The 12733-nt window shown below is 39.9% G+C and overlaps 1 protein-coding gene across 1 annotated transcript in view; it reads right to left on the bottom strand.

Annotated features, from left to right (window-relative positions):
• Positions 1-1501: 1501 nt before the first annotated feature.
• Positions 1502-12733, bottom strand: part of MAP7 (microtubule-associated protein 7) — a 34884-nt gene continuing 23652 nt past the window's right edge. The window contains exons 9-14 of the mRNA XM_010574641.1: positions 12558-12659; positions 12220-12270; positions 12073-12130; positions 10943-11081; positions 3176-3402; positions 1502-2516 (exon numbers count right to left, since the gene is read on the bottom strand). Coding sequence (XP_010572943.1) covers positions 2506-2516; positions 3176-3402; positions 10943-11081; positions 12073-12130; positions 12220-12270; positions 12558-12659 — 588 coding nt within the window. The 3' untranslated portion in view covers positions 1502-2505. The remainder of the gene's footprint in view (positions 2517-3175; positions 3403-10942; positions 11082-12072; positions 12131-12219; positions 12271-12557; positions 12660-12733) is intronic.

Here is a 12733-nt window from a genome sequence, read left to right as displayed (position 1 = left end):
GCTCTACCTCACCGAGTAGTTAAGTGTTGCCTCCAACAGTACAAACAACAAAAACCATTGCAATAGCAGGCAAAGGAGCTGGCCTTCGTTCGATACCGTATTTTATTATCAAGAACATTCAACAGAAAAACTATTTTTCCATGCATTTAAAGTGGCTTAAACCAAAACTTAAAATTTCAATTCATTTTTTTTAGTGGGTTGTGGTTTTTTTGATTCATACACCTAATTCTACTCCCAGTTCCTCAGCTTTTAGTTTGTATGTGGGGCCCTTGAAATGGAGGAAAATTTCTCTCTCATTTGAAGCAAACCCGTAATGAATACAGTTATAAATTTTTACTGCAGTCTGGTTAGGAAAAAAAAAACGAACAAAAAACCCAAAACACCACACATGAGAAATGAAGCAGGCTCTTTATCTCTGTGCTGCAAACAGTGAAACAAGCATTCTGAAGTCTCACAAAACCTGATCAGCATAATTTAAACCTGAGCCTAAATGAATCCTCAAACTTAAAACTGAAGCTAAATCTTAGTGGCTATTTCTTTGCTCTGTTTCTAGCTGTAAGTGGCCCTGTACTGATTTTCTAGTAAAGAGATTAAAGGAAACCTGAAGAAAAGTTTTAAGCAGACCAGGAGTAGCAAGAAGAGTTTTCCATCACAGATTGACTCCTGTTTCAAGTTTGCAAGAAAAATGAAAATATAAATAGAAGTAAATATTTCAAACAAGTTTTATTTGGTACTTACATGCTATATATAGGTTTAAAGAAAAACTACATATTTTGGACACTATTGTGGCTGTGTACATGGAAAACTAAAGAAAGCAAGAAAGGAACCCAATTTATTTTACTGTGTCGCAAGCTGCTCTTGAAAGCATTCTCACTGAATGGCTGTTTTTTCCCTTCCATATACATTCTGGCAGATGAAGTCTCTTTTCCATTGCATTTCCATTGCTTTTATCCCATCTCCTGTACAAGATGAACACTTGGCAGCAGCAGAAAGTCACTTCTTCAAAAACGCTTCAGCTTTTGTCTCAGAGGAATTCTTCTCCTAGCAGACTTTCTGCACAGCTTCCTAGAGGCCTAGCTCAGCGCTCACTAAAGGCAAGTACAGGAACCTTAATGGTACATTCTCTGGTAGCATGAAGTGAAACCCCATAAGCCTCCGTTTCCACTAGCCAAGGATCTGCTCACCGACTTCAGTGAGCAATGCATCAAGCCCTGGTTGGTGCTTCAAACTCAAATACCTCGAGTGAGCCCTGCCTGTAACAGCATTGTTTATCAAAGCACAAAAAGGTGCAAGATTTTACAGTTCTGTCCAATAGCAACCAAAAGTGAGGGATGGAAAAATGACAGTAGAAATCAGCATCAAACTAAAGAGAAAGCAACCTGCATTGCTCCTCTTATCATTCAAACTGCACTGCTTTATAAAAACCACACACTACATAAAAAACACAAACAATGACCGTTTTCCATTTGCTCTGAAACGAGCAAAACCAAGAAATCCCTAGACCTGCTTCATCATCCAAAAATCAAATATCTCAGGTTTCACACAGTCTTCAATAGTCTGATAAGGCAAAGTCTTCCATCACTGGGAAAAGCAGCAATTTACAGGACTCAGAACAAGGTACTTCCTTGCGTGTGTGCCCATATGGGTACACATCTTTTATAGTATTGTGAACGTGGATGTAACTAAAAAAAAAAATCAAGTTTGCAGTATTGTTTTACCACATTTTTCTAATTTATTCAATTAAAGGATTTATTTCTGTACTGAACAAAATTCATAAATACATCATCTAGGAGAACAATAGGTTTTCCTCTTGTCCATGAAAAAATAATGCTTTCAAATTTTCACATTTTAAAACCTGCCTTATTTTGTGTTTTTAGAGAAAATGTGAGAAGATCATAGTGACGTCTCAATTTACAGAATGTCCCTGTAGGAATTACATTTACAAGAACCTGATACAGAAGCCTATACTTTGCCCCTATAATTAGAGTTCTCTGCAATAATATTTAAACCAACAGGTTTAAATAAAACACCCCATTAACTCTACTTGTAGAGCAATGAGGTATTTATTTTTCAAGTATTAGAACCACAAAGTGTAAAAGATTCTTTGCCAATTTTACAATTATGCCTTTTAAACCAACACCCACCTTTTTAGAAAAAGAATCAGTCCCACCACCCAAATCAGCCCATTGCTTTCAGATTCCAGTGTCTTGTGTCTTAAGGAATGCAGAAATATCCATTTACTAACAGAAAAAGCTTGTTGGAAAAAGCCATATTAAGTAATGCATGTGAAGCATGATTTTTCTAGTGATGAAAGCTATTAGAAAGGTGATCCAAGTCTATTCCCATCATTTCTTCTGCTGGTTTTACTAAAGTCCTTCCAAAAAAGATATTCAATAAATCTTTAAAAAACTGGAGAGAAAAAATAAAACACTCCTTCATAGCATGGAAGAAACTCCACTGACTGCAGAGATGCTCATATCACCTTTGGTTCTTCAGAAGAAACAATCAGATCACTTCTACAACAAAAGGCATCAAAAATGACAGGTCAGCAAAGAGTGACAATGCTTACTTCAAAATGCTATGTATTTACGCAATTATTTTATTGTAAGATTATTTTCCTTACATTTTCTAGCCACAGAAAAAGAAAATGGTAGTCCAATTTAATCTGCTAAATTGGTATTTGTTTACCTACCATCCTTTAAAAGTTGTGATGCAATTCAGAAAGGTCTAGTGTGCTGCAAACCACTTGATGAGGGAAACACATCCAGAATTTTACAGAAAAGGTAGGTACCAGCTCCCCTTCTGCATGTGCGTATCAGATATTACACTTGCAGAACTGGAACATGGTTGCTGATCATAAGCTAGGAACAGCAGTTGTCACTTATCATTTCTGTTTGAAAGCACAGGGCAAACATTTTCAAGCAACTTCAAATGGCAGAAAGTACACTGTAACTGAGAAGCCCCCCCTCAAAGAAAAGATAAGGCCTCACCATAATTTGCACAGCATCTGTATGTACTTGGCATGCATAGCTTTACAAAGTGGAGATATGCTCCTTTCCCCAAATAATATGGGGTATAAAAATGGTTAAATTAATCAACTTATAGCAATTAAAAGCTCTAGGTCCTCTGTCAATTACAACACATTACAAATGTCAACGAACCAAGGTGAACCTACCTGCTGTTTGATGTGTTTGAACACTATCTACCTGAGGCAAGAGGGTCCCCTTATCTTCAAAGGCTAGAATTGGATTCAAAGGAATTTCAGGACTATTGCTTCCATCATTGTTCATGGCATCCAGCCGGGATGGCTTAGAACCAATAGGCAGGTTTATGATCTCTTCAAAGTTATCATTCTGCATAGATGTTCCATTTTCGTTTGCATTTTTCTCTGGATTGAGATTGCTGAAAGAGAAACAGGTATTTCCTCATATGCTTCATCTAGAACAGAAATTTAGTCCTCCTCAAAGCAGTATTACAAATGGAAGAAGAGTCTGCATTAATTCTGAGCGTTCTTTTAGCCAGTAAAAACAGAACTATGCTTCTATCACAGTAGAAAACCCATTTTTGCAGCCAAGTACTAGACATGCCTTCCCTCAATCACATGGGATAGTTGTTACGTGTGGCTACACAACACTCAGAACTACAGAGAGCTTTATGGACACTGCAGTTCTGAGAAGTGACTGCAATGGGAAGCAGAAAGAAACCCCCTGCAGCACCACCACTGCTATCTTGAGTCACCCACCTAATGCAATTTGCAGCCTCTAACATTTTTTTCACCTCTCATAACCTTTGCCATACCCTTCCTCTTATTGCAAATCAACATAATTGCCCTTAGGTAAGATCACTGGCATTTTTGTTATTTCTTGGATCACCTCCTGCCTCCAGTTTTGGAGCAGCCTCTTCTACCTGCCACCGATCCAGAGAAAAAACTCCCTTACTAATGCAGTTCTCCTTTCAGTCCCTCCTCCCCTACAAGTTCTTAGGGCTTATTTCCAAGGCACAACCCAGCTCTGCACCCCTCCCATTGATCATGCCCAAGCCAAAGGAAACCCCTCCCAGCATCCCTCATGGCAAGCGGCACTTTCTTCTTCCATCTCCCACTGGACAGAGATGCCTTATGAGCAAGCTCCTGTACTTCTGCCCCAGTCAGAAGCAGTACAGGGACAGACACTCTCCAGTAACACATAGTCTCCTGAGAAGACACATGATCATGTCGCAGAGTCCTGCCCCTCCCCTCCCAACCCTTTTATTAGGCACCCTATCATCAAATCCTGCCGTCTTTGCAGACAGCATGCACTATCTTGCCAGAGGGGAGAAACTAAGGTGCTACTTAAGTGAACTGGATGACAGTAATGGGACCATAAGCTCCTCCAGAAAGAGCAAGTACTCAACTGACACTCAAAAATCATGTGGACTTTCACAGGTGCTTTTTAAGGCCCTCAACAGTTAGATCCTGGCTATCTTGGGTACCTACTCCCTATTCAGACCACATCACGGCTGTTCAGCTTGTTTGGAAATGCTTCAGCCACAAAGGCTCAGATGCAATTTTCCTAGACTGAAACTAGGCTATCAATTTCCTCAGGCCATTTCTGAGCAGGTGGCTTGGTTTCACAGGCTAATTTTCTCCTGACAGTACATTTACTAGTCTTAAAAAAACTGCTTGTAATTGGCATATGGTTTCATTCGCTGGCTTCTATGGTTGTCAAACTCTTCACAAACAATTACAGAATTGTTTTACAGTACTTCCCAAGAGAAAGAAAATAATTATTGCTCTTTTGAAAATGGCAGTGTTTATCCCAAGCCCAGATTTCCTGTGAGAACGATGTGCTGGTTTCCATATCAAGTCTTTCCCAGTTTTTCAGACCATCACCAGTTCTTTTTCAGAAAGGCACCCCCCTTTTTTCATCTGTGGATATGCTAAGCAAATTTCAAAGTGAAAAATATGTTTCGCTGCACTAAGTTTGAGAGCAGACACAGAAACCCTGCTGGCTGCCTGGGAGAAGTCACAAGTCACATTACCCTTTCGTGCTAGAGGTCCGCATCTGTAAGATGAGGAGCAGAATCTGTGAGATGCTTTGGGACTAATAAAACTTGCTTTGTAATGTACAGTTATTAGGTTATTATTCACTATAATATCCTATTACTTATTTCATCCCCATCTACTGCCAATAACCTTACCAGAGCTAGGATAACATGGCAAGTTTGATGGATGGGGTAAGAAACAGGCAGGAAGAGAGCAACTCTCATTCATATAAATTAAAACAGCATAGTACTTCAAGTGTTGGTACCATGAAGAAGCCTCCTGCTTCTGCAAACATATTAATTTTTCTATCCAATTGATCAGCTGACTTAAAAGAAATAAGTTTTCATATTTATTTGTCATTGCACTGTCAGTATTACACACCGAGTTAGACCAGGATTCACAGACTTGAACAATGTCTTCTGAGACACAGGAGTCTATACAATCACAAAGGGGGTACAGAAGACGAAACCACAACTATGAATCTTCTAAATTTTATGCTATAAAATCTTCTCTATTTCCTGCTATTTGCTCCACCAAATTACTAGGGGAGCAAATTTAGAAGAAACAAAGGGAAAAATGGAACTGTGGAATTAATTTCCACTGGACATCTTGGAGGCCATAAGCTCAAAAGGAGATTAGACAAATTCCTAGGAGATTGGTATACCCTCCAGCTTCTGGTAATTAGCAGCTTAGGGACTACTTGAGCCTGTGGTTGCATTTGGACCACAATGCTTAGTAACCCTTCATTGACCAGAGGATTTCCTGGTACTTACCTTTTTTCCTTTGCACTCTCTCCCCAGGTGACTGCTACAGGCCATTAAAGCAAAGAACACACAAAAGTAATGGATTTTTGACCTGCTTCAGCTGCTCTTACTGTCTTATGTTACATTCTTAGCGATGTCTCAGTGTCCAATGCAACACTGGAGATAGCCTTTTCAGACATACAATATTGCAGAAAGAACTGGATAATTTTGGCATTCTAAGATACGCTGTAAGTGTGCTTGTAGCAAGACACCTACATAATAAATTAAAAAAAAAAAAAAAAGTTGCCCGAGTTGTTCAGAGTGCATTTCCAAATGTAACAGTCTTGCAAGCATCTGAAGGACAGCTTCATGGCAACTAAAAAGCATCTGTGCGGCTTCACATTTTGATCTGGACACATCAATATTGACAAGGCAGACTAGAGGAAGTTGAAAGAAGAGCAGCTAATTTAATTAAAGGAACTGGAACATCCAAAAAGTGAAAAACTACTGAACATTACATCTGATTTAGATAATTTTAGCCAAAGCTCTATGTAAACATAAACTATATTTAGAGAGAGTAAAGAAGGAAGAAAGAAGGCCAGAACTTAGTATGTCTGTTTCTGATCATCCATGGGAAATCAACACCAAATAAGAAAAAAATAGAATAAAATACTGATTTGTACACCTTTGGAAAGTGCCAAAATATTTCCACAGCTGCTATTCCTGATCTGAAGGACAATGTCAGTTGCCTCATTTATTTACATGATTTTAGCAGAGGTGTCACAGGGAGACATTAATAGCAAAACAGACCCCAGACTTCTGGATGATTTAAATAAAGCAGTGTTTATTTTTAATCTGCTGAGACAGCAGCACTGAAGTCAGCCAGCAATGAGGAGCTGGAGGCCTAAAAATGAGGAGCTGGAGGCCTAAAAATGAGGAGCTGGAGGTCTAAAAAAGGAAAGGTAGTGCTGTCCTGGTTTCAGCTGGGACAGAGTTAATTGTCTTCCTAGTAGCTGGTACAGTGCAATGTTTTGAGTTCGGTATGAGAAGAATGTTAACAATACTAATGTTTTCAGTTGTTGCTAAGTAATGTTTAGTCTAAAGTCAAGGATTTTTCAGCTTCTGATGCCCAGCCAGCAAGAAGGACAGCTGACCCAAACTGGCCAACGGGGTATTCCATACCAGGTGACATCCCATTTAGTATAGGAACTGGGGGGAGTGGGTGCAGGGGGAATCGCTGCTTGGGGACTAACTGGCCCGTGGTGAGCAATTGCATTGTGCATCATTTGTATATTCCAGTCATTTTATTATTACTGTTGTCATTAGTGTTATCATTATCATTAGTAGTTTCTTCTTTTCTGTTCTATTAAGCCGTTCTTATCTCAACCCACAAGTTTTACTTCTTTTCCCGATTTTCTCCCCCATCCCACTGGGTGGGGGGAGTGAGTGAGCAGCTGCGTGGTGCTTAGTTGCTGGCTGGGGTTAAACCACGCCATGCTACAGCAAATTTCAAGTGGGCTATCCCACAGACTGAGCAATGAACACTGCATAAGAATTTGAACCCAGTAACATTCTTTTCCAGGACAAGATATTGAGGCAATCACCGTGTCTGTGTATTTCTAAAGACTGGTTATTTAGTCTACCCAGACCCAGCTCCCTTTATACAGGACAGAGACACACAGATGAGGTGAACTGCTCCCACTGAGGCCCACTGCAAGCATTTATAGAAAGCAGCACAGAAAAAAAATGGAATTACAGGATAAGAATAAGTATCATAAGGAAATACTTACAACATAAACCACTGCACTGAAATAACTTTCTGAGAGGTAGCAGACAGGATCTAATTTAGGCAAAGAATTAGAAAGTGGAAAACAAACAAAAATCTGCAAGTGGGAGATGGATTAGGCAGCTGTCCTGGTTATCTACCTCCAACTTCTATCATTGTGCCTCTTCCAGGACTCTACTGCTCAGTAAAGGAAGAAAAAATTAGAATCTTGAAAAAACCATGTTGGAATCTTTTATAATTTACAAAAAATTTGAAAATACTTCAACATTATATCTGATTTTCAAGTGACTGTTTAAAATTAATTTTTCCATTTATGGGACCCCCCCCCCCCAAACCAAAACCCAGAATCTAGCCAGAAGTTAACATGCCATTAATAATATTGTAGTATCTGTGAACTACCAGTTTTCTTGGTAATTCTAGATACTTCACTATCTAACTGGACAAATTTCCATGGTATGCTCCATTAAAAAATATATTTAGTGTTGCCCTTTCTATTGTACTACACCTGGATGAGAAATGTCTTCATTTAAGATCAATTGTGAGTCTTCTCACCACAGACTTACAGGTCAGATAAGGTCACTCCCTGCCCCACCCCCCAATAATAATTCACTGTTCTTCATTAACATTCAAGCATTAAGTTGCTTAACCAAATTTACTTGTGGAAAAGACACTCGGGGCAAGCATAGGTGGCAAAATAGAACCCTTGCAGCACCACTTAAAACTACATACCACAAAAATCATGTTCATGTTCAGACACATCATTTTAACTCGGACAACTATGTAAAAAGAAATTGTTTCTATGAACTGAGAATTCACGTAAGATCTGTTTGAAAAAACTTGAGTGCTGACATGGTAAACCAGCTCAATTCCCAAGCAAATATATCTGGGGGTTTTCTTCATGATGCAAAGTGAAGAACTTTAAGCCTAAGGAAAATTGATTAATGTTCATTTGCTTAAACACACAGGAGTAAGCATACCAATAAAAATTTTGAGAAACTATGAGGTGGGGTAGGTGATGGCACCAATCTATCACCTGCAATAAACGTTTATTAATAAAACTAAGACTTGTTGACAACAGATATACGGCAAACAATGCAGCAGATCACAGCATTTTCATTAGGGTTTATGAAGATCAATTGTCTTGAAAAGCTAATGAAATTCCAGTACAAGATCTGCACTGCTGATCAAAAGCAGCAACAGAGAATTGTGAAGTATTGAAATCAATTGCCTTCACTCTGCCAGAATTCTTTTAATTTTTCTCAGCTGCACTGTACTCATGACCATGGAAGCAAGCATGCTATTTCCAACTGAATCCCAGCCACAGAGCTGACACAGGGTGGATGACATGATGGTGAGGAATAGGGATGAAGCTTCAGCACAGTAAGCAGTCAGGCAACTTCCTATCACGCCTCAGAGTTTCACACAAACCTGTAGTAGCTTTCCAAGTCAGCCTCCTTCAACACTACTGGTGCAAGGGACAGAGCACCTGCATTGTCTGGGGAGTGACCTCAGCTACAGGTATTCTGACCCCAAATACAGCCGTTCTGGGTTTGGTCACTGAACACCGACTGCCAGTTCTGTTCAAAGACACACACACATTCAGGCTAGACCCCAGTGCTGTACAAAATAGACCCACCAACACTTAAACTTCTGTGAAACTTCCCACACTTCCTACACTGTAGGAGAATGAGACTGACTGTTGCTCTAGGCCTGAAGAAGACTCCTCTCCTTCACTCTCTTCTCTTGCCCATACAAGCACATGCCACAAGTCCGCCAGGCAAAGCCTTTTTAAGTTCTGGTCAGAAATCTGAGCTATCTTGCCCTTAAAACATGCTCAAGTCTTTTCCAGACAAAAGCCAAGTCTTTCTTGGGGCTGGAGTGAGGTGCTCACACAAGAGACCGTCTCCACCCTGTTACCCTCTTGCTGTTGTGTGTGCTATACTCTCAGGTGTATCCAGATGCCAGACAACCACAGCACATGAGATGCAGTAGCAGCGGTGTTGGCACCTGTGGCTTCTACCATGTGATAAAAATCTGTGCTGCTATCTATTCCTTACAACAGTTTTTCAGGCTGCCTGGGCTAAGCTTACACCAGGATGCTACCAAGCGCTTCAGCCTTTGCCCTCCCAGTGAGTAGGGATGTACCTCTGAAGTAGAGGGTCCCTCCACATCCCAACCTGGCATGGCAGTTTCCCCTTCCACAGCCTTATACACACTTCCTGCTTTTGTTGCTGTTCTTCAGTCTCATTTATTCATTCTTCACCTCAGCCGTTCGGAGGTTCCTTCCACATGGATTATAATGCTACAGGACAGCATTCATTAGCATGGCACATTTTATATTACAAACATCAAGGTGCATATAAGGCTGGGAGTGATTAACATTTAATAGCTGCCCGAGACAATTATGAGGCAGCTCTGTGCAGCTCATCCAATGCAGTTCAGTGCTCAGTGTCACTGACAGAACTTCTCTCAGCAGGAGCATCCTTGTCAGCATGACAGCAGGCTAAGATCCCCCAGGCATATGGAAGGACCAAGAGAGGGCAAATTCCTCCTTCAATTAGTGCCAATCACTCCCTGAAGCATACCGCCCATTACAGGCTGCGTGATGGCTTCCCACATCCAAGTTTTTCCATGCATATTCTGGCACTACCTGCATAAAATATGAAAGGACTAAGGGATTATTTGGCTTTCTGCATTACTAAAATTGAAATAACTGACAGCTCATGCTTATGTAACAGATTTCACTCGGCTCAATACTGAGGTTTCAAGCATTTCAGTGATTTCTCAAAGTCTGAGTGAAACTTGCTTCATGGCTACAGAGAGCACCCAATGTTAAATATCTGCCTCCCCAAATTCTCCTTACAGATGACAAAAGTTTTTTTTTAAAATGCAAAGCCAAAATGAGTAGTTTTGTATCTCACATTAGGGACTTTTGCTTAGTAAGCAAAACTTGCTAATACTTCAAGCAGTTCAGAAATCAAAACGTCTAGGCTGAAAGCACTGTGTTCATTATTCCAATCACAAAACTAGCACTGCGTATCCAGAGTGGTTTTTATGAAGCTTAATTCATGAAAAGGAACAGAAAAAATTGGCCCTTTCCATTAAGTTTCAATTTATGTAATAATTGCTGGCAAACAACACATTGTTCCAAACACTGCAAAGAATGTGCTGTATTTTTACAAAATTCTTCCCTATCAGTTGGCAAAAATGGGCTACTGCTAAGTGAAAGATGATAAAGTTATTTTCTGAACACAGGAAAATATAAACAGAACACAAGGCAGATTGAACAGCTGTCTCTTACTTAGTTTATGAACATGGATCTGAAAATAATTTATTACTCTAGTAACCCTCATCCTCCAAACACCCTCCAATACTTAGCAGCGTTCTTACCTGTCCATATTTACTGGGGGTTGATGTGAAACAATCACGCGCGAGCAGGTGATGGGTTTCCCGTTGTGCGGAGATTGCATCGCATGCTGAAGCTGAGGTCCTCCTGCAGGTTCCAAGGGAGATGCAGGACTGGTTATGACTAGAAAGAGAAAACAGGTTTTCATAAAACCAAACAACATCACCTACCTGCAGGTTAGGATGAAACATTTCCTACAAAAGACAGCACAGCCAAGGCAAGCTACAGTTTTAAAAAATGGAGTTCCCAACACCCCTCCTTTCCCCACCCCACCTCCTTTGTCAAGTTTTTGGGCACACAAGCCTTGTTTCAGGTCCAAAGTAAATGCCACAAATTTCAAAGCTATAGCTTTACGGACAAGAATAAATGCTTTACAATGATATACACAATTCCAACACATAAGCCAGTGGTCAAAATAGGCTGATATCTGACAGAATATTATGCTGGCACTTTTCAAGCAGCAATAGAAAATGGAATAGGAGAACACCGGGATATCATCAGTGGTATTTCTTGGTTCCTGTTTTGATTTCTGACTGTAACCCAAAAGGAAATCAAGAGGAAAAAATCTCCATGGGATGGATACTTCTTTCAACAAGTACCAAACCCTACGATAAAATGCTGTAGAGAGCAACATAAAATTAGGGTATCCTTTTGTCTCATCCAAAACCGATATGATAGATGTTACTGGCCTGCTTCAGGATGTTCTTTTAAAGTACAACTACACCCTTCTGCATTGTGTCTGCAGTCACACTAATTCACATAGAGCTCAGTAAAAGGAAGCAATTGCACCCCACCCATACTAGCATCTGTTATGATAATCACAAGGACAATTTAGTATTTGTTTCTTTTCACTGTATAAATAATTAAACTTGGTAAGCAACTCCCTCTCATTGAACACCAATGTGACTAAGTTGCTAAACCAGCTAACTCATTTAGTAATGGCTAGCTAACTACCTATATGGAAACACTAAATAATGTTTGCTAAGACTTCAGTTATACTCCTCTCATAGTTTTCTTTACTGCAATTAGTGTACCAAGTTTCAGAATTTTATCTCATTGTGCTTAGCAGGCATTTATTCACCTGTTTTGCTCAGGGCACAGTTAAACACAATACCTGCTTCTCCAGTAATATTTGCCTTTGATATATGTCCATTTTGCTGGTCATTGGGTTTCTACAAAGGAAGCACAGTTTTGTAAATTAAAAATGTCACTGAAGAAGTGAAGCATGCCCAATATTTACATATTAAGTAGCAGCACTGACCTTATCTACCGCTTCTACACGCCTAGTTCTCTTCATGATCTCCTCAAGCCTCTACAATGAAATGTAAAGGGGTTAAATAATGTTTGCTGGCATTAATTTAAAAATATCTCTCCCAACCACAACTGCTTGTCATTTATCAGTTGCATCTGTTTACTGTAGAAAGATAAATTATTTATTACTGTTGGCAATATTCCTTTCACTTTCACGTCAGGCTACACAGATGAGGACCACAGCTTTTCTGAGGGCACATTTATATCATAGATAACTTTCTACAGCTGAGGTGGAAGCAAACTGCTAAGGCAAAACAAATTACGGTTTCTCTGCATGTACTGAGTTACCTTCTTCCTTTCCAAGCGCTCTTGCTCTTCTCTTTGGAAATGCTTTTCACGTTCTAATCGAAGCCGCTCTGCCTCTTCCCGTAGGCGAGCTTCCTCTTCTTTCTGTGTTGATGGTAAAAGAAAAAGAAGTGAGAAATAATTTACTGTTTAAGGACAGATTTACACCGATATCTGCT

The sequence above is a fragment of the Haliaeetus leucocephalus genome, unplaced genomic scaffold, assembly GCF_000737465.1.
Source record: "Haliaeetus leucocephalus isolate CR32 unplaced genomic scaffold, Haliaeetus_leucocephalus-4.0 Scaffold450, whole genome shotgun sequence".
NCBI classification, from domain to species: domain Eukaryota; kingdom Metazoa; phylum Chordata; class Aves; order Accipitriformes; family Accipitridae; genus Haliaeetus; species Haliaeetus leucocephalus.
The sequence above is the reverse complement of the archived record's forward strand: the minus strand, read 5'-3'. Positions and strand labels throughout refer to the sequence as shown.